This window comes from Blennius ocellaris (genome assembly GCF_963422515.1).
Source record: "Blennius ocellaris genome assembly, chromosome: 1".
NCBI lineage: Eukaryota > Metazoa > Chordata > Actinopteri > Blenniiformes > Blenniidae > Blennius > Blennius ocellaris.
The window spans coordinates 33,609,031-33,631,542 of record NC_137650.1 but is presented as its reverse complement, the minus strand read 5'-3'; the positions used below and the strand labels follow the sequence as shown (position 1 = coordinate 33,631,542).

The following is a 22,512-nucleotide window of genomic DNA, read 5'->3' as shown; positions in this document are numbered from 1 at the left end:
ACACATGCGCACAGACAACAGTATACTGTCAACATAACAATGGGAGAACACGGACCTTCGTATGGACAGACGACCAAATTGGATTGTTATTACGGCGACTGTCAAAATAAAAGTCCCAAGCCTCGAGAGAATCTGGACTGGGAGTAACGACACTCTGGAGGCCAACTACTTATCGTCCATCTACTGAGCGTGTGCAGAAACAACTCTGAGCAGCAGCGGCCGTCCACACGGCGATGGAGCCTGAGCGTCTTCAAAGCCGATTTCAAAAAGTTGTGTTGACCAGCTTTGTTTTGAAATCCTTGGTGTGTATTCGAGCCCCGAGTCGGTAAACGTGTCGCGGTCCGTACTCACTGCGTGTAAAGTGTCTATCCTCAGCGCCCCGGCGATCCGGACCGAGATGTCCCGGTAGGACGCCACGTTGACCTCGCACTGGATGGGCAGCGTCAGCGTGTTGGATCGGTTCTGCGGGAGCGAACGCAGGTTCAGAGACGGACGCCCTGCGTCGAGAGGACGCCCTGCGTCGAGAGGACGGGCTCAGACGTTTACCAGGCGGGAGAATCGCGAGAGGTCCTCCGGCGAGGCTCTGCTCTGCGCCACATGCTGGGGGGGCAAACAGTGGCTGCCGTCTCTCTGGAGGGTCACAGGAAGAGGACAGGAGGTCAGGAGGCTCAAGAAAAAGGCCGTTTCCCTTTGTCTTGTTGGTTATTCATTCGTTCGAGACACATCCACATGTGTAGAGAATAGAGATTCATACCAAAAATGTATACTAATTTGAATTTCTACATGCTTAAAGGAGGTGGTGATAAACAGAATGTAGGTATTTGTTTATTGGCAGAGGGAAGCTTTGGCTCACCTGGTCGATATGGAAGTCTGAGATCTGCAGGAGCTGGTTGCCATTTTTAGTCATTTCAGGGACGTCGATGTTCAGCTGCACGTTCTTCACTGGGAAGTATCCCAGGTTCTGGATCTAAAAAAACAAAAAAACAAAAAACAAAAACATTGGATGTGGGCTGTTTGGAAATGCAAAGTGAAACTGAATATTGAGCTAATTTTTGCACTGCGGACATGAAAGCGAAAAAGCAATCCCGTCTTTAGGTTTTCTTCTGAGTTCTGTTACAAAATGTGCAACCTGAATAAGAAAATGAAAATGTATGTTTGGATGCTGCATTAAGAATTTTACTAACGAGTCAAACTATGCAGCCAGAACCTTGAATTGAAAAAGCATTTCTGCAAATGCATTTTAATTTTCAAATCTGACTTTTCAAAATGAATTTTGATCACTATTTACTGGAGTGTCTTTTGAAAATTAAAACTTAATCGTCATTCATTTCATTTAAGTCACCAAATAAGTAGCCTTGTATAAAAAATTTTTAAATGCAGTTTGGATGATTGATCATTAATTTTTATTTATGAGTCAAAAAAATGCAGTTTAATCAGACATGAAAAGGTATTTCTGTTAATACATTTCAAATAGATTTTTGAGCCACAATCGCTTCCATAATGTTCACCGTCTTATTCCTCTATACAAATAAAAAGTGAATCCGTAGCAATGCAATCTCTGGTTTGAAATCTCTTTTAAAATCTACAAGAGAAAAAAAATCATTTTTTTTGCATTTTCATGTGAAAAAAGTTTAAACTGCAACGTTTTGAAAATGACGTCCGTTCCCATGTAAATATTTGAAATACTGCGGTTTTCATGTGGGATGCTTCTGGCGGTAGAGCGGGCGACTCTCACTCCAAAGTTGCAAGTTCAATTCCCCATCTCCCCCTGTCCAATTCTGGGTAAATGGAGCACGAATGAGCAAACTTTGAACGTATCTTCTACTTTTTAGATGTGCATGGAAGTCCTGTCAAAGCTGGATTCAAGTCATTACCAAATCTAAGCCATTATTTTTGCGTTAAACAGGAAAATCGGGTATAATAAAGGAATATATTCGATTAGATTATCGTAAGTACTGGAGGTCAAACCGACTCTGACCTGGAAGGTGAAGTTAAACGGAGGTCCGATGACGCCGGGCTCCTCCAGCGACAGCTCCGGTTTGATCTCGTACCTCGTCGGATTCGAGTCTCTGTCCGAGCGGGAAAACAAAAACAAAAAAATTAGAAGGCAAACGCACGAACGGCTACAGTTCCAGATTTCTCCTCCATCAATGCGCCGTTGATTTCTATTCAACGCTTTCCAGATGTGATGGAATCACTTTGTTCCCGTTGATTACGCCTCAGAGTTCGCCGCTTCCAAAATCAACTCCGGAAACTGTGAAAGTTCATTAAAAAAAAAAAAAAAAAAAAGTAGAGTTCTCAAACCTGGTGAACAGAAGATCCGCCTCGTATTTCAAAGAGTAGTAGATATCGTTGAAATTATCAGCTGTGCTCATTTCCTCACCGTCGCTGTGGAAATATTTGAAGGGTGAAAGTTTCAGCGCTGTGGAATTTATCCTTGAAGTTGAGTTTCAAGTCTCAAGCGTTCATTGAACTCAGAAGTGTTAGTTTGAAAGGTTTTTTTTTAATAATATGTGGGAGTTAAATAATATGCACTGAACGGTATTTATTAAGATGAAGGACTAAAACTGTATTGAGATTCACAATGTTAGTTGATCTGCATGTCTCCGCATCGGAGCTTTTCTAAAGGTTTAGTGGGCCTGTGAGCCGACCTTGAGGGACGCCAGAGAGCTTCCAGGGAGGGCGGAGCAGCAGAAAACTATTCTTCCTCTTTCGTTAAGGTTTGAAAGACGTTGGCCCCCGTTTACACCAGTGAAAACGCATCGATTTCAGAAAGGTTTCGGGATGAAATGCAACATCAGAACCGCGATGGATTTGATTTCAATGAAACGTAGTGCGTCTCACTAGTCCTCAATAACACAAGACATAAAGAAAAATGTAAATTAACATGAAAATATACCATTCGGGACTCAAACAAAGGCTCTTTGCTGTATCCGAAAGGCAGTTTTATGGGAATACAAGGAAACAAGGATTTCAAGCTTCTGATTTAAATAATTGAATAATTGGAGATCATGAATATTGTCTCTCTTATGGGAAATGGTCTGATTATACTTGACGTCCACACCTGCTGGCCTGCAGGATGATCCTCAGGTGGTCCAGGAAGACGGTCCGACTGAACTCGAACTCCAGGCGAAACGACACCTACACAGAAAGACAAATAAAAAACAAACAAAAACACATAAAACACTGAACCTGGTTTGGGGCCGTGGCAGCACCAGAGGTCAGAGAAGCCGACTTGGGATTGGGAGTTTGTAGGTGCGACTCCCACAGCTGCCAGATCACCACCGTGGGCACCTGAGCAAGACCCTCGACCCCCCCCATGAGCGCCCCCGTGTGGCGGCGTGGCTTTCCAGAGAAAGCATGGAAAAGAAGGTGGACGTCCGTTCATGAAGGTGTGCAGAGACACGGTGTGTCATCGCGGCAGCAGGAGAGGAAACCCTTTCAGCACAAGCTGGACAAAACTGCTTTTAAAAACTGGTTAAAACAACTGAAATGTTGAAATAAAAAAAAATAAAAAAGCTGAAAAAGAAGCTTATAAACTTTTAAAATCAAGTACAAAAAAAATACTATTAATTTATTCAGTTCATGTTCATTTAAGAAACTTTAAGAGCCGCATTCACCTAATTATAAAAGTTAAACGTGTTTTATGGCTCCGGTTATATTTGTTTTGGTGGAAAGTGACACAAGCGGTTGCAGCCCTCTGCTCTAAAGTCTTCAGTGAGTCCGCAGCGGCTCTCCGGCTCTGACCCGAGGCGGCTCGCTGCTGCTGCTGCTCAGAGAGACGGGAAGAGGGAATTTCCCCCTTTTCCGCCGAGGACGCTGCCGAGTTCACGCGACGAGAGTCGGGGAAGCAGAAGGAGCAGATGGAAAACCAGGCGAGGAATCCTCAACAAAAAGCCGAGGGAGAACGAGGCAGCAGGAGGTGGAGGAGCGAGGAAGAGGAGAGCCGATGAAATCCCGTCTGTGCAGAAGCGGCCTCACAAACCGCAGGAACGGTGCTTCTTTGGTGCGGATCAGAAACGTCAGTTCATCTTTTTTTTTCTTTTTTTTTTTAGATGTTTCGTCATCGGCGAGCGGAGGCCCGACGCTCGCATGATATGGCTGAGGGTTTGGGAGACGACGTCCTCCGCGGTGAGACGGTGTTTGTGTGGCTGGATGTGGAAAATCAGCGCATGACGCTCCTCTTCCTCATCTTTCCACCTCACTACGCTGCAAGAATGAGCCTTTTGAGACAGAAAAATCAATGGCGGCCGTCTGCGTCCAGGCGAGGAGAGACGTCTCAGAGAGAACATTCAGAGGAATCTACTCCAATTTCAGGGTTTTTGCACTGAAGTGAAGAAAAGGGACGCGGCAGAGACAGACAGGATGAAGGCTGTGAAAACATTGAACAGGAAAAATGAAAAGCCTCAGCAAAAATTCACATGACAATACAGAACTTTTTTTGTTCTTTTTTATAGCAACATTAAAAAGTTCTCCATTGAACTGCGTAAAGCCTGGAAATTGAACTCATTTCCAGAGTTTTTAGCATTTTGACAGAAAAAAGGAAAGTAAATGTCAATTTGCATCTATTTAAGTACTGATTTGTATCACATTTGCTTTATGTTGAATTTATTGCTCGTAGTTGCTTTATTTGAAAACAGAAAAGACCGAGATTTTCAATCCAGAAAATCATGAAATTCCTCAGATTTTCCTCTTTTACTGCTGAAATCTAATTAGAACACAACACCAGAGGCAACAGTGTTGAAAGAGGAACTGTTCACTTATCTTTATTTTACATTGTTTTTATTTAGAAAATTAGGGTTTGCAAGAAAATCTAACTGACTATTCAAACAAAAGTCTCACACTGAAGACGTGGACGTCTCAAAATCTCTATAAACTATAAGATAAAGGAATTAATGTAAAGACAGCAGAATAGTCATTATACTTGATAGTGTTGGATTATATAACAGGTTGGAGGTGCTGGAGCCGAGAGCAGAACGTGACAGTGCTTTGAAAAAAGAAAAAAAAAAGTCAGAATTGCTAAAAAGTTCCCTTAAATGGTAAAAGTCTAGCAGCTGGTTGAGTTTTGGATGAGACATTCGATCGGGTCGTCCCAGAAAGAAAAAATAAAAAAATAAAAAACATGTGACGTCAAGAAGCAATTTTACCAACAAATAATTTAGAAAATGAATTTCTCCGTGAGCCTGTAAGAGGGCTTGTGGGCTTCTTTTCTGCAGCGCGGGCCAAATTCTTTGCAAACCATGAAACAACTAAGTGCAGTAACTAACAGGCGCTTGTCTGCACGAAGCCACAGAATCCCAAAGCACAGGATATGAGCTCGGGGGTCGGATTCTTGCTGCAGCCGGAGAGACGGAAGGTGGACAAGGAAGGAAAGGACCGTCCCGGACAAAGGTGACGACTGGTCACCTCAGAGACGTTTTGCCGATCGGTGGTTGGAGCCGGTTTGTTTCGCGGCTCTTTGGCAGCTGACCGGTTCCTCTGGGTTCAGCGGTCGGGGAGCGTCGCACAGACAAGCTGGGACGTCTGCGTTGCTCGGGAGATTCTGCCGTTTGCCTTAAAGATGCGGTGTCGCGAAATCCTTCACGCCTGTCGAAACTATCAGCGGTCAAAGTTAAGAACTACACGTACTTTAATCAAGTGAAAGACGTGGTTCAGTGCCTCGGCTCCAGCGTAGAAGCAGAGGTTCAGGAATCAATGTTAAACTTTATGTTTAATGTTTTTGTTTTCCCATTGTTAACGTTTATAACACTGTTTTTTCATTATAAACACAGACCACAGCACCCTCTAGTGGCCTGGTATGCTCACTACATCGTTTTCATACTGTGCAATATCACACTGTGCAATTATTCAATTTTAATCTATCCCATTTCTCATCCTGCTCTTTTATTTATCGTTCATATGCACCTTATTTTAACTGTTTGACTGTTTGAACTACTTTTTTAAATATATTTAAATACGTTTTTTTTTAATGCCTTTTTTTACTGGTTGCTAAGCAACGACATTTTGTTGCCAGTTCCTCACTGTGTGATGTACTGCAATGACAATAAAGAAAGTCCAAGTCCAAGTGCAAGAGTACACATTTTGAAAAACAACTTTTTTTGCTAAATATTCCAACTACAGAAAATGAATTCAGTCTCAACATGCAGGCAATTTTAATGAAATCTTTTGGTGTAAAATACAGTGAAATGTTCCCCCATCACTGTTGCATTATGGGTTTTTTTTACAAACTCATCCTGACAGCATGGGGTGAAGCCTTTTGTTCCGTCCGCCACTCTTAAGAAATGTAATTATAAAATCTTTGTTTTCTTTGAAAGCTCAACCATTTCCCTGGTGGTTTGGTCGTTCCGGAATGGAGCCTCTTGTGGGCGTCATGTTTGACATCCACGCTTCAAACAGAACTCTACCTCTGATATTTTCAATTTCAGATCATTTTGTATGAGCGCCCTGCAAAGGGTTCACTTTTAACAGTCTTTAAATTAGGTTTAGAGTTGGTTTGGCTTCATACAAAGCCGTGTGAAATCAATGTGAAAGCTATATTTCCGAAGGACTTTCACTAACTGCAGCTTCAGCATTAATAAATATCACCTTAAGCTGTTTTTCTCCTTTCACTGAAACTCTGAATTGTCCTCATAAAGGTTAAAATAAGGGCAGAAATATACACTTTTCTTCACATAGAAGCATGAAATGTTGAAACTATTGTACAGATTACAGCATTGAAGTAGAAATACTTTGTTACTGAGGTCTGTTATCAGCACAGACGTCAGAGCAGACAATAGTCCAGACATCAAATGAAAATGAGGCTTGTGCATTTAAAAAAAAAAAAAGAAGATGCTTAATAGCTTTTAATATCAAGGAGCGATGTACAATCAGTGTCGTCTCCCAGCGAAGTGAATTCAAACATCACCCTTTTAAAAATAAGAGCTAATGCATTGCAGTAAAGCTTGTTGGAAAGCGCAGAGTCTCATAAATATAGTTGACATTACAAGCCTGAGGAAAGGCTCAAGAATCAGCGGCCTTAAAGTGGCGATGAGAAGCAGATGAGAGGAGAAAACGTGCGTCTTTCACTCAGACTCACCTGGTGAATCGGGGGCAGCTTCTCCTCGACTGTTTGTCCTGTTGCTACGGCGCGTCGTCTCCAGACGCAATAACAACCAAATGTTTTCTGTGGGAGGTTTATTCATGGCTCAGGGAACTCTCCTTGCTCCACTGATTTTTATTCCCAAAATGAGGATATTTTATTTTTTTTTATCTTTAGAGAAAAGGCCTCCAGAGACATGGAAAGTCACTTGGAGTGTGTGACTGCTGACAACATGGATCACATGTGTGATGGAGTGTTTCCAAAAAACCCTCCAAATGATGGGATAGGTCAGCTGGAGGCCTGCTCTGAAGGGGTGGCATAGTCGGTGGGATGGGGGGGGGGGGGGGGGGGGGGGGGGGGGGTCAGGTGAGGTGCCACAGCAGGAAAACATTACTTAAGTTGATTGTGAGTGAAATCGGCGTTCGATTTAAGATCTTAGTGATGCAGCTTTGAAAGCTTATTGCTTGTGGAGTCATGTTGGCATGGCTTTTCATGCTCGCTGCAATTGAGGGACGGGCAAGGCATGTGATTGGCCAAACTTCCAACCAACCAACCAGTCAGTCAGCCAACCATCCAGCCAAACAACAGAAATGTAAACGTATCCGAATCATTTCCAACTCAGTTCTGGAGACGGTAGATTTTCTGGTAAAACGATGAACGAACGAAAACGTTTCCATTTTGATTCCTATGTAAAGATTTGAAAAGCAAAGCCTTGGCGTCACGTGAGGAATATGAATAGAGCACCTTTGTTCTGGAGGTATTCCACTGATGTAGCACACCTTCATTATTTCAGAAGTGTTAACGTATTCGTACAGTGTTGGTCCATTTATACAAACCCTCCCTTACAAAGTGCTCGACCCCCCCCCACCGGGAAGAGTTTGGGGTTCAGTGTCTCGCACAAAGACACACTCGGTAATTTCCCCCGGTGCAGATCTCACCTGTGTCTTGGTCCTCATGAATGGAGCGCTGACGTTGCAGATCTTCTCGTTTCGCAGCTTGTCCTCCATGTAACACTCGATCTGGATGTCAGAGTTGTCCTGGATCGAACACAGCGAAACCATACGTCAGCAACCGGCGGCCTGGAGGTACGATTTATGATCTGCTTTCTTCTGGGACAGTAAGGACACGGTCCTCACTGCCTTCGGGCATCGCATTGCATTGTGACGAACAGGTTGTTTTCAGCAGGGCTCCATGTATAACAGTCCAATATGTTGGAAGACAATAAAGCTTTGTCTACACCACAATGAATTCAAGTTGAAAACAGAAAACGTTTGTAGTGCTTTGGGCCCCCGTCTTCATCACAAGGGTGCTGTCAGACTCTGAAAATGTTTGAAAACGCTCCAATTCCATGGAAACGGGGGGAAAAGACAATGTTTTTGAAAGGCTGCAGCTGCGCATTCTTCTGCACATGCTCAGTAGACGGACAATAAAAACTGTGTTTTCATCCATGACTCCATATTCTTCTAGGAGTTGGTTGTTTTATTTTGACAGTCACCATAACAACACTCCAACTTGGTCATGTGTCCATACAAAGGTCTGTGTTCTCTCACTGCTAATGTTTATAATGTGTTGTTCTCTGCACACGTGCGTGTGTGTGTGTGTGTGTGTGTGTGTGTGTGTGTGTGTGTGTGTGTGTGTGTGTGTGTGTGTGTGTGTGTGTGTGTGTGTGTGTGTGTGTGTGTGTGTGTCTGTGTGGTTTCATTACCAAAACAAACAACAGTACATTAGAGGCCTCACATGTTATCTACATCGCTTTCAGTGTTTCTGCCAATTTCAGTGGAAACTGACATCGTTTTGACAACTTTTCTAAAAAAAGATGCAGCATTTTATTTATTTATCTATTTTATCCCCCCCCCCCTTTTTTTTTTCTCCAATCTTTAATATCTGTCCTTTACGTGGTATGAGTGTGTGTGCGAATGTTTATGTTTGTATCGTAGGTTTGTGCCATGTGTCCAAGGCTATTTGACCTGAGCGGGGTGGGGGTGGGTTAAGGGAGGGGGGGTATGAGGGGCTTTATTACTTTCGAAATGTACCATTTCATTTGCATTTGATTTGAGAAATGTCAATAAAAAGAGTTGGACTAAAAAAAGATTCAAGCTTCACTTGGGTCGTCGCAAACCAAGCCAACAAGCGACCCTCCAGGACCGGGACTGGACCAGGCGTTATCAAAACCCACCTTCACTATGAGGCTGGAGAAGCGCAGGTTTGGGGTGTAGGTGATATTAAGCTGGGCGTCGTAGGCGTTCTCCCCTTTGTTCTCCAGCCGGACGTCGACCACCATCCTCCTCCGGTTGGCCTCGAGCACCCGCAGAGGTCCGCCCACCCCTCCGTCGCCTTGCTCTCGACAGAAAACGCCCCGAGACTGTACAGTCTGCCCACAGAACTGACTGGGAGGAAGAAAAAAAGAAAAAAAGAAAGAAGAGTTGATTCCCCCCGCAGCCTTGAGGACGTGGCGTGCTTGTGTGTGCGGCGCACCGACCTCCGGGTCATCAGGTCGTTGACGCTCTGCAGCGCCAGGTCGGGGATACAGCGGTCGTCCTCGTCGCAGCCGTTCCAGAAGGGCAGCTTCAGAAGGAGGTTTTTTTTTGGAAGTCAGACAAACGAGAAAACCCTCTTGCTTTACAGGGCGGACTAAGAATTGGCGGGTTGCCAGGATGAGTCTCTCACCTCAGTCTTCACGACGGTCGGCCAGCTCTCATCCAGGACCGGCTCGCCGTTCGGATCTTGCAGCACGGCTTGCGCGGCGAACACGATGGGCCTGGCGTAGTCGGTGGTCTCCTGCACAAAACGACGACAAAAAAAAATCAAGGGTTGAGCCTGAGGACTTCTTCTATCGTGGCACTTTATCTATGGCACTCACACATTTGGTGCTTTTCAGAGTTTTTCATTAACAAAACGGAGGCAGAAAAAGTCAAATGCGCTTCGGATTTCATGGAGACTAAAGTGAATAATGACGTGTCTTCATAGTGATTTTGACAAACTAAATGCTTCAATCTTGAAAATGTCAAACATGCAGGAGCTTTATCAGTCTAAGTGGTGTTAAAGAACGTTCAGATGTTTTTACACAGACATCAGTTATCGAATCTATCAATAGGATTATCGTGTTTGTTGATTATATAATGTAGAAAAAAACATCTCTCCCACTACGTAAAGTTCAAAAGTAAAACCAAAATAAATCCTTGATCTGCCTGAGCTGTGATGGACTGCAAACTGAATTTGTGAAGCATTTCCAATAGAAACTTTTTTAAATACATAGTGGATGTGGTAAAAACACCCACAAACTGGATAATTCATTCTACCACTGTGCAACAATAATTTATTCATTTATTCATTTATTGATTGATTTACTGTGCAATAACATATCCACCCTATAGGCACTGTGTGCATGATAGTTACTCACACATCCAAAGTTACTGGCTCTTTTCTAACTGTTTTTAGATTCACGTTCCTCCACTATATTTTTTACCAATTCTATTGTGCACCGTATGATTTTATTTGATTTTATTTTTGTCCTGTACAATGTGTGGTTTTATTCTCCTATCCTGCTTTGCTGCTGCTGTGACAATGTACATTTCTCCATCTGTGAGGTTATTTATCTGATCTGATCTGATCTTAAACTCCACTCGGTCTAGTTTTTGAGAATTTGAACTTGAGAGTGGAACTCATTCCTCCAGCAGCTCCTGGACTTTCTACAAGCTCAAGATTTGGTCGACATTATTTTTCTGTCAAGTGGCGGTGCACAACATCTCTTGTGTCCATTGTGAGAGAAAAATTGAAATGTTACTTGGTGGATAATATGTGAATGCTGAATGTCGACGCAATGTCCAGCAAACAGTACGTGAATCTGAGCGACTATCATATCGATGGTAGAATTATCCTGGAAATGTTACGGAAGCGTCATGCAAATGTCAAGGCAGCATCACGTGAATCCTGACTATCATGCAAATGTTGCCTGGATATTGTGCAAATAGGGAATGTGAAGCGAGAGATGAGAACGTGTCATGAGAATGTCGAGCAAATCTCCAAAGAGTGTCAGGTGAGTGGTGAGTTTTATGCAGACTTTGAGCCGTTATGAGTAAATATCTAAAGCGAGAATGTCTTGTTGCGGGCCCCACCATGACGTGGAAGTAGACGTGTTCGCAGGCCTCCTTTCCGGGAAGCAGGGTGAGGTTCTGAGGCTGCACCATGTAGGGGTTGTCCAGCAAGGCCCGGGGATTGAAACGTCTCTCCATGATGGACACGTTGTACTTGACACCTGGCGGGTCCGGCAAAGAATCAAGAAAAACACATTGACGTTATGAGTTTAATACTCGTTTTACTGTTTTGTAAATTCGCTCAACTTCACTGTGACTTTATTTTTCCGTTCAGTCTCAATCGTGCTCCAGTTTCCCCGTCTGTGTGTCGTTGATCAGTGTGAACTCCGGGTATCGACTGCAGCCCCGAATGTCTTTAACCACCTGAGACCTGAGCTGCGTTTGAGCTTTTTAATTCTCTTTGCAAGTTGGGATGAGTCGGGCCGAATGCGTACAATAACTAAGCTTTTGTACAGGAAGTAGTTTCCCCAACCCCCCCAAAAAATCCACTGTATGTGGACAGTCAGATGTTAATCAGATCAAAAATTAATCCTGTGTGTTTGGGATCAGAAGGCCCAGATTCTGTAAAAAAACACAAATTTTATCTTTCCACAAAAAGTCGTTCTCCCTTTTTTTAAATCAATAATTTTTTTCATTATACAGCACCACACAGTGAACACATACAGAACATAAGACAAAACACTCATAAAAAAATTAACTAAAAGGAAAAGAAAGAAAGAAAGAAATAATAACATAAGAAAAAGAAAAAAAAATTATAATAAAATAAATAGATAAATTAATCAGACAATAATAAGAACAATACCCCAAAAATAAACAAATAAGTAAAATTTAATAATTAAATAAGCCTTTCTGTTGACACAGGTGGTAAATGACACCTTTATGTTCTTATTCTGTTTCGTCTGAGAGCCCGATACAGATCACTTTTTTCCACTCCTCCTTAAAGTATAAAGCGAGGAGAGACCAATTTCTTTTTCTTTCTTTTTTTTTAACAATTCAAAGACCCTTTCAGTACAAAAGACAGCCTTTCTTAAGGCATTATTGACGTGACCACACAAGTCGGTCTCATACGAGGACAACAGGTCTGTATTACCGCGACACAACTATATGAAACTGCAGAAAACCCGAAAGAGAACTTATGACAACCAGACTCTGGCTGCAATAACGATCAAATTCAGATGGTTTGGAGCAGAAAGACACTGAAATCACATTGAGCTGCAGTTTGAGTCTGAGTCTACCTTACTGCTCGTGTTGCTGCCTGTTTCAATATCTGATTTCCCACAGTGGCGCTCAGTTGAATATCAAGACTTAAACTTTTGAATTATTTGTCAAAAAAAAAAAAAAAGATTGGCTTTTGCTCAAACCTGCTGAAAAGCCAACACTGCACGTAGCTTTGGCTCAAAAAGATTGACCCTCTTCTGTTTTAATGGGGGTTCATGCGGTTCAACTTGATGAAGGACATAACTGCAGCAGCGGGTCAAATGAAAACAGACAATGGGTTTGTGACCAACACATACAAGAAGACAAACCGTTTTTAAACTCAACAGCTCGGTCACTTCCAAACCACACTGTAAAAGAGGCTCTCCGTTTATTGCCATGTGTTTCAATGGCGCGAGGAAAAAAATCAGGGGTCAGTTGGAGGATCACAGAGCGACAGATTCCTGTCCTCCATTCTGGCTTTCATGAAAACCATAAAGTACTGTATGCCTATGTCTATTCATCACATTCCCAAAAAAGTGGGTTAGAAGTAACTCTACACATTTGACTGCAATCAAAGTGTGCGGATCAACGATGATATAACCAGATCTGAGTCTCGCCTCAGTCTGATTAACCAGCTTGGGGATCGTTCGTCTTGGTTCGGACACCAGAGATCGAAGAATGATACCGTAAGCGGAGACTAAAATAAGATGCGAACTTTTGGATTGGAAGTGAACTTGGATGACCTGAATATTATTACCACAACAATGTTTCTCACTTCATTACGACTTAATATCTGATTAAAACAAAATGTGACGAATGACGTTGACGCAATGAAGTGTGGTGGCATGACGAACGTTTCAGGTGTGAAGCCTTGTGTCGCCTATCAGCAGATAGAGCTTTTATTTTGAAAATACGCAAAACCTAATTGTTTGACGCGAGTTCCACCTGGCGAGCATCACATGACATCACCTGTCGTCATTGTCAGCCGCAGGCGGACAAGAGAGGACGAGCGGTGTCTGTAGTTTGGACATTCTTTAATATTGATGAGGATGATCATGTTGCTGATTAATTTTACTGCTCGGCGAATCCAGGAGGATTTTCTGCCATATGCTACATGCTACATGCTACATGCTAAACATGATTGAAGTAGACTGTAGCGTGAGGAGGTCCACGTTGAGCTCGGTCCCTCCGTCGACAGTACACATTAGTCCAGGAGGTTCACAGCACTGCATCGCCTTCGTATATCGCTTGCATATGGATGTATGTATGTACGTATGAATAACAACTAATGGTAATTAGTAATTACTACTCGCATCACGACACTGCATCGACAAGTAGCCCAAGGTTAATACTCACATCCCGGGTTGAGAGTTAAATCCTGTGAGTTTCACTCTTCATCCAGCAGAGGAGACGTCTCTGTTTTACTCTGGGTTTAAAAGACATTTATGTGACGTGCTCAGTCCCGTCTCAACCACCCTGGAGCCATGAAAGCTTCCTTTTGAGTATGAGGGTGCAGATGAGACTGTATCTGCAGCTTTATCTCTGTTCTCTAAACAAAATGTGCAGATTTTATATGGCTCTGTTATAGTTTTGTTTTGGGTTTTCTTTTAATTTACGGACAAGTTTTGACTTTCCAAATCAAGAGAAATCATGAATGCAGCCAAGATGTGCCACTTGGTGTAGTCTGAGTGTGAGTTTAGAGTTAATTATGTGAGTTTTACTGTCGTCGTGTGAGAGGTGCCAGTTCAATTTGATTCCCCCTGTGGTTAAAAACAAGCTGAAGGGATCCGTAGTGTTGTATATCTTCCTCATTCCCACCAGAAAATGGCACTTTGTTCTTGTTTTGTTAAAAAAAAAAAGCAATTCTGGACCAGATTCTACCCACTTTGTGCTGCAAAGCAACACCTATAATCAGCAAAGTCACACTGCAGTCTTAAAATAAAAACTCTCAACACTAAAATAGTCCTCGGAGTGTATTTAAAGCGACGACTCTCTAATCCAGCTAATGGACATTTTGGAAGAATCAAATTAAATCGACTAAGACAAAAGGAAAACGTTTCATGCCGGAGACCGCAGCTATCTCGCAAACAGCAGCACATCTGCGACGCGTTAGCCTCCAGACACGACAACGAGGGGAAAATTAAATAAACGTGTCCCACTGTACGCGGCCGGGGGGGGGGGGACAAGATAGCTCCCCGCCTCCGCCGCTCCGTTTCTGGCAACATGTGATGGGATGTGATGAAGACGTCGGGAGGTCGGGAGGTTAACTGGGAACACGCTCCCCCGCCCGCCTCCCCCCGGGGATCCACTGTGAAACCGGACCCGGGCCTGATGGCTCTTAAAACAAACTGTGAGCAGGGAAACCCTTCACTCACGCCCAGGTAGGCCACATCTCTACCGGCTGGAGTCGTCTGGGAGCTTTCATCACCAAAAAAAGTCTGACTTTAAACAAAAACAGAGATAAAGCTGGAGTCCCATCGTTACCCACCAAGGACACTTTGATAGCGATACTAGTATATATCGCTATAACTCCTCTGGCCTACATCCTGTATCTTCCTTCTGTTTACAATCGAAGCAAACTGTCAAGCTTTAAGTCGATTAATCAATAGAGCAGGGGTGTCCACACTTTTTCAGCATGCGAGCTCCTTATAAAACGACCAAGTCAAAGTGAACCACTACAAAAATGCAAAACGTATATTTATTTTCAAATATATTGAGGATTCTTTATATGTGCAATGTATAATGATGAACCTTGCAAAACCGTACGAGCCAATATTGTGCAACACGACATAATTAACTATGAACATTCTTTGTAATTACCTGAGTTTACTTTGATGTTACTTTGATCTTTGGTATTGCGACGGTCGACTGGCAGACGAGACAAACGCACTTCGAAAATGACATCGTGAAAAAAAAGTCCACCTCCCATTCCTCATGAAAGTGATACGTGTTCGTCTTCTTACTTGCGGGGGCCTTCAAATTTGCGCTAACTCGCTTGACTAGCTTGTTAGCTTTGCCACACTTAGCGTCGTTGTTTGCGCGTGTGCGGTGACCTGAAGGTCAGAAAAACTCAGCCGTCATCTGATGCTGCGTTCGATCGTACTCGTAATTCGGAAAGGTAAATCAGTTTCATTACACCAGCATCTATTTTTTTTTCTATTGTCATGTGATCTGCTATTACTACCTTTGCGATCGACTGGTCGATCGCGATCGACGTATTGAGCACCCCTGCAGTAGAGACTCACTGCACCATCTTGTGGTATAACGTGGAATTACAAGCCAGATCAGACTCAAACGAGCTGTTTAACTAAAAAATTTAAATGGAAAACCAGAATTTTTGGCACCGTGCCGATGACTATTTGAAAATATTTTTCACGAAAACTATAATCTACTTTACTTTAAAAACACGAACACATGTTTTCCTCATGTCCTCTCTATCGAATCCAGACCTGACTGGCTGGTGTGCACTGGGCTCCAATCCGAAATACGATGCGCTAAACCTCAAAAGGATGTTAATGTTGGTAGAGGACGGGATCGGGAGCTGGGAAAGTTTCCCCGAGATGCTTCCACTGCGGTGGATTATTAATTTTTGTTCATTTTTTTTTTTCTCTGGCTTACCGATTTCCTGCGTGGGAGGAATGGCCGTGCGGGCGGTGATGTTGAAGCACACGATGGCCGACATGCAGGTCACGTCTTTCCCGCCTCGCTGACAGTCCTTCACGAAGATGTTGACCTTACTGGGCTCGAAGCGGACGCTGATGTAGATCCTGACGACGCTCTGCGACCTGCGGGGGGGGGGGGCGAGGGGGCGACAGATGAAGGGTGGGCGTCTGAAAATATTCTTCTCAACATAGCTAATTTATTTTTTTTTTTAAACATAATTATCTATTCACACGGAGGGAACAAATTGGATTCGTTGCGAAGAGCTCAGCCCGCCAGAATTCAACGACATACGAGCGGCGTTATTTATTTACTGAGGGGAAATAATCTCACCAGAGGAGAACGGCAGCGCCGAGGGAGCCGACTGCCAGGTCCACTAAGCCGTCATCGTTCATGTCCATGCTGCCGTGGACGCTGCGGCCAAAGTACTGCAGGCCGGGCGCCAGGTCCGCCGCAGCGATCCTCTGCAGAACCAGGCCAGGGGAAATGTGAGCGCCAGCACCAAGGCTGCAACCGCCACTGTTTACTCCACATACACTTCTAATCTCTTATTTTTAGCTTGTTTGGAGTTTTCAACCAAAACTTTTCTCTTGTTTCTGGTTTTTAGTCACTTTTTCTGAACTTTTTTTTTTTTTCCCTTCATATCCCACATTTGTTGCAATGTTTAACTTGTTTTTCCTTTTTCTTAGAAGGGATGAATTGGAATTGTATTATAGCGAGTTGTGTTGCTCTTTAAGTCTTACAAACTGTGTTTTGGTCAAAACGTACTATTTTCATGTTTGACAGCAGTTAAAAAAAATCCTACGTGTAATTAGTTTCCCTTGAAATGTGAAGTTTTTTTTTATATTTTTGTAGCCTCATAGTGCCAAAGGTAACATTTAACTATGAAGGAAATCTGACAAACAGCTCTGTTGTGTGAAGTTATTCACTTGAAATTAGTCTTATAAAACCTGAAAAGTGCATTTTTTCCTTCTCTTACAACAGTTATTAGGCACCAATGTTCCATGTATGATGTAGATATAATGTTTTGACATATTTTATGGTTTATTTTGGGGAAGTAATCCTGATTTCTTGACTGATGGGACAATTCAGAGACAAAGAATTTCCCTCAAGGGGACTAATAAAGTATGATTATTTTGTTAAGGAGAGATATTGTTCTGTTATATGACTGAAATTTAATTAGTTCGTAAATCGGGTTTCTTTCAAGAAGAGCAAACGTCCAGATTACAGAGCATCTTCCTCCCACTAACTGATGTAACTTCAGCTTTAATGAAGATGTTTAATTCGCTCAATAAAGGTTAAAAACAAAAACAAAAAGTACCACCAAGAGGAAATCTATAGTTTAAAATTAACTTCTCGTAGAACTTTATAAACTTCATTATGTCTTTAATCCAAGTTGTGACGCCAAATCGTGAAATGTACGAACAAATAAATAAACGAAATTAAATAAACAAGAATGCTCGTTAATTTTAATGAATTTTTATTTCTCGTCTGCTCTGGTTTGACGTCACCTCGCAGGATTATAAACTCCTCACGCATCTCAGTGCAGAGCAGTCAATACTTTACATTGATTTGAGTTTATGAGCTCCCAGACTGAACTAAATCTGAAGCAGCAGCTTGGAGGCTCTTGATCTGATGACAAACAACGCCTACCTGCTTGTATTTACGCAGGATCCTGTTGTGCTGGCTGAAGAAAACGTAAATGGCTCCTTTGTGGTCGTCCTCCAGCGGCGCCCCCACCACCAGGTCGTTGAAGCCGTCGCCGTTCAGGTCGGGGACGGGAGCCAGAGACGAGCCGAAGCGGGCGTTCTGCCCACCGTTATGGATTTCCAAAGCGCCTTCGTGGATGAAGCGGTTCTGAAGAAGAAGAAGAAGAAGAAGAGACGAATAATCTCGCATTGTGTGACGCAGATTATTAATATCAAGCAGCTGTGAATCAGTTTCCTTCAGATCGACGGTGATATCTCAAAGTACCCTTGGCTGAGACACTGATTTTTACTTTTTTTTTTTTATTTCGCAAATGATTCAGCTCCACTTTTCATCCTTCAAATGACAAAAAACCCAACTTTATAGAAAAGCTCAGGCTCCAAACTGAATAGATGGCGGAAGCACTGTGTATGTGCACCGTGGCCATATGTCTTCTGCACATGCTCAGTAGATGAATAATATCAATATTTTGTATGTTTAATAAAAGTTTAATAAAAACTATGAATTGGTAGTTTTATTTTGACAGTCACTGTAATAACAAACCAACTTGGGCGTCTGTGTATTTGCCATTATTAAATGTTTATAACTTGTCATTCTCTGCGTGCATGTGTGTGTCGCTTCATTACAAAAACAACCAACAGCACCAACCCGTGGCCTGGAATGCTCACTACATCGTTTCCGTGGAAACGGACATAGTTTCCCAAACATTGCTGCGTAAAAGCAAAATATTTCTGAAACTGAAAACACAAAACGATGCGTTTTCTCTTGATACGTTAAAATAAAGATTGACTTCTCTATGAATTTGTCGCAGTCTGTGGAACAGAAGTACGATTCGTTCACCTTACATGCTTTCACTGGCCTTTTCTCTCCGTTTCTGCAATAAGAGCGTATTAGGGCTCAGATCTGGTGCAGACGGATGTTTGTTTGGCTAAATTAATGTCAGTTGTGGAGCTGTTGTCTGGGAACTCCTCCAACATATTGGAACATATATAAGAATGTAGGAAACCTCTGTTGGCACCCTGGAAGGAAAAAAAATGACCCATCAAAAACAACCGAGACGAGGAAATAAAGAGCGAATTCCTCAGTTCGGTTGTTACCTGTTTTCATTTTAAAGACTTTAGATTTATATCTGCTTTTGATTAACGAGCAGAACCCCCCCCCCCCCCCACCTCTCCACTCTAACGTCTCCAGCATGATACAACTCAGCTGTTGCCCATAAAGGGGCGTCGGGTCACGTCAGGTGAGTTCACGCAGGTCAAAGTGGGCGAGGCGAGTGAGTTTCTGTGAGGGCGAGGAGACGGGGGATGGGTGCGGAGCCGCCCCCCGGGGGCCGAATGGAGGCCCTTCGCGAAAAATTAAATTACGGGGCCTCCCCCTCCTTGGGTGATTGAGCTCAACGCGTAAACAGACGTTGTTGTTCGTGAGCTCGTCGTCGTGGAGACACTTCAAAGCAGGGACAACGCCGACAGAGCGGTTTCAGTCAGCAACACATGGATGAGCTGCACAGCACAAAGGATTCTTTGGAAACCGAAGTATTCGCCATAAGGACTTTTTTTCAGAACAGGACCGCGCTCTGTTTGTCCGTCAAGAGAAGTCCCATTTAACGAGGAGCAGGTCCGAGCCTCCCGGCGCCGCCTCCAGTCCGTCGAAGGAGACTTTGCTGGTCTTGTCTTTGCTCGACATCCAGCTCGCTGTTGTGTTTGATTCGCTCAAAACAACCTCAGTCGAGTCATCGTGTCCCATCGGGGGTGTGAAACATAAGGTCCGTGGGCCGAAAACCGACACAAAGGAGGCTCCAGTCCGGCCAAACCTCAAAGAAAATGGTAAGAATCGCAATGGGACGACTGACTTTTTACCTTTTCCTCAGAGTTACAGGCATACAACTCACATTTACAGAACTTTTGAAGGGAAACCATTGCAGTATATATATGGGTTCATTTCCTCGCCGTAATAGGATTGAAAATTGTTCCACATGTAATTTTCTGAAAGCTTCAGGGAGCCGATACGGCGACACTAAAGAGCCAGATGTGCAGAGCAGCAGGTTGCAGACCTCTCGACTAGACAATTGAGAAGCTGACAGAGAGCAGAGAAAATGAGGTTCGTGTTTTCTACAGTCAAGATTCACCAGCTTCTCAGTGTTGTTAAAAACAGTGTTATCGGAGAACTGACTGATAGTTATCTTGGAAAAAAAGAGCAGAAATATTCATTCGTTGCAAAAATGTAAACAATTTTACAGCCATAAAATTAAAAAAAATTTAAAATCTAGTCCATATGTTAGTAAAAGGTCCACATATGGAGACTAATGTAAACCAGAGGAATTCACTTTACATGGAGGTCAGCAGTGAAAACACAAAGTCCAAGAGGTTCCAAAGTAATTCCAAATTCCAAAGAAAACATTGACATTCACATTGTTTATAGTGCATTATCCTCTGCACGCGTCTGTGTGTGTGTGGTTTCATTACACAAAAAAGCAACAGCGCCAACTCGTGGCCTGAGCTGCTCACTACACCGTTTTTCAGCCTTGTTGCCATTTTCGTGCAAACGGACATCGTTTTCAAAACTTTCATCACAAAACTTTTCTGAAACTAGAAGTTTTCGCTTGAAAAGTTGCACACAATTTTACGAAAACTGTTAAAAAGTCAACCGTCTCGTTGCAATTTTAATAATTGACTTGTTTCGGTTGCCAGATTGGAGCTTCTTGCTCCGACAGGCCTAAATGTGTGATGCCCCACCCTAATCCCAACCTGGATTATGAAACGACAGGTCGAAGCACCACACCGCTACTCAGCCATACATATTGTGACATTTTGAAAAAATTATCTATTAAACAAATGATATCTCCTGTTAAGACGACATTCTGTATCTTCCACATAAATCTTTAAATCCTCCTGTTTTGAAGTGAAATATCTGAAACATCTGGCAACACAAGAAAAGGAGGAATTTCACCAAAGAAGTTTGTTTTATTTTAAAAAAAAAAAGGCTTTGCTGTATTTATCTGAAGTTCTATTCTCAGTGAGCATAAAGTCAGATGGAAGATATCCGAGTCTTTGAAAGCGACTGGCCGACTGGAAAATCTGTGGAATAGAAGCGATCTGACAAAACGGAGCCAAAACACTTGAATCCATCAGTAGTCATGCATATCATTGCTCCACTTGGCGTCCCGCTCCGTCACATTATTTGCTTCTGGCGGGCGAAACGTGAGCTCACTTGTTATTTCAGTTGAACAAATGGGAGGTGGGGGGGGGGGGTTGATTTAGGATGCTCGGCTATCTGACGTGTGCACATGTGGGGGGGGGGGAGGACAGCCACTGCTGTTTAAATCCAAACCATATGGCGTTTGTGAGGAGGCCATGAAAGGTCACCAGCAGAAGGCTTTATTTTCCGCCAGCAGTCAGACTTCGGGTGGTTTTCTGCAGCGTTTGCAGTCAATATATTAAAACGTTGAGCCTCGGTGAGTCACTCGTCTTCTGTACGCTCACCTCGATGTTTCTCTAGCGCTGACAGGATTCGGCACGTTCACCTCTCCTCGCTACGACTCATCCATCGTTCATATCAGCCGGACAAGGGGTCTGCAAGCGTCGCCATCCAAAGAGACAATTTTGTCACTTTCCACTTTATTTATGCAGTTTTGCTGAACATACATTCGTGACGTTTGACTACAAATTGCCATTAATTTACTTGTTTAAGCTTTTCTAGGCATTTTTTTCTCTCCGTTTTTTTACCTTTTCCACCTATTTTGACTGATTCATCCAGTTTTGACCATTTATTATCTCGTCACGCTAGCTATTTTAACCAATTTAATTTTTAGACCCGTTTTTAGTCCATTCTTGACCGTTTCAAATATTTTTGCTACTTATTTCTTTTCTGATTTTTCTTTTTGCAGTTTGTAGCCCTTTTTTATAAAGCAATTTTAGCCTTTTTTTGAAAAAACAATTTTACCCTTAAACCATTTGAGTCTCTTGGAAATACAATTCTAAAAAAAGAAAATAATAGGATGAAAACTGTTCCAAATGTAATTATCTGAAAGCTTCAGAGAGGCAATACGGGGTCACTTTGTGTTTCATATTTCCAGGATTTCTACAGTCAAGATTCACCAGCGTCTCACTTTTATTGGAGAACTGACAGATATTTAAAATTGGAGCCATCTTGGGGGGAAAAAAAGAGCAGAAACCTTCACACTTTGCAAATATTTTAACAATTTTACAGCCATAAAATCAGCATGAATTCTGTCCATATGGCAGTAAAAGGTTTAATGGTAATTGGTTGCCGCTCAGATAAAAACCATTCACAGACGGAGACTAATGGAAAACAGAGGAATTTAATAAACATTTAGATCAGGGGTGTCAAACATAAGACAAAACAGAGCAGCGAGAGTCTCCGATCTGGACGAACCACCAAGCAAATTGTAAAAATTTCAATGAAAACTTTTTTTTTTTTTTTTAGAAAACAACAAATTTCTCAAAAGTTGTGGACACGATTCAACACTTGAGATTTTATTAAAATTAGCTTTATGCTCAGATTGTAATAATTTGATGTCGACAGTTTTTTTTCTTCGGCCTTCGACCAATTTATCTGTATCACCAATGTTTTTATATCTTTAATTTGTTTTAACTGTGTTTGTTTTATCGCATCGTCTGTATCGTCTATTAATTTTAAGTAAACATGTGACCTGCAGATCGTATTGATTCACTGAACGACACTTTGGTCCACTGTGGTGTGTTAAATGGGCTTTATAAACAAAGTTGGATTGGAATTTGTAGTAATTGGTTTAGTTTC

At 42.5% G+C, this 22,512-nt stretch overlaps 1 protein-coding gene across 1 annotated transcript in view; it reads right to left on the bottom strand.

The window, feature by feature from the left end:
• itga11a (integrin, alpha 11a) overlaps positions 1–22,512 on the bottom strand; it is a 73,860-nt gene that overhangs the window by 4,060 nt on the left and 47,288 nt on the right. The window contains exons 14-27 of the mRNA XM_080500806.1: positions 17,683–17,886; positions 16,363–16,493; positions 15,988–16,154; positions 11,194–11,333; positions 9,746–9,856; positions 9,558–9,643; positions 9,255–9,465; positions 8,017–8,115; positions 3,065–3,141; positions 2,305–2,388; positions 1,979–2,069; positions 854–967; positions 547–630; positions 352–462 (exon numbers count right to left, since the gene is read on the bottom strand). Coding sequence (XP_080356932.1) covers positions 352–462; positions 547–630; positions 854–967; positions 1,979–2,069; positions 2,305–2,388; positions 3,065–3,141; positions 8,017–8,115; positions 9,255–9,465; positions 9,558–9,643; positions 9,746–9,856; positions 11,194–11,333; positions 15,988–16,154; positions 16,363–16,493; positions 17,683–17,886 — 1,710 coding nt within the window. The remainder of the gene's footprint in view (positions 1–351; positions 463–546; positions 631–853; positions 968–1,978; positions 2,070–2,304; positions 2,389–3,064; positions 3,142–8,016; positions 8,116–9,254; positions 9,466–9,557; positions 9,644–9,745; positions 9,857–11,193; positions 11,334–15,987; positions 16,155–16,362; positions 16,494–17,682; positions 17,887–22,512) is intronic.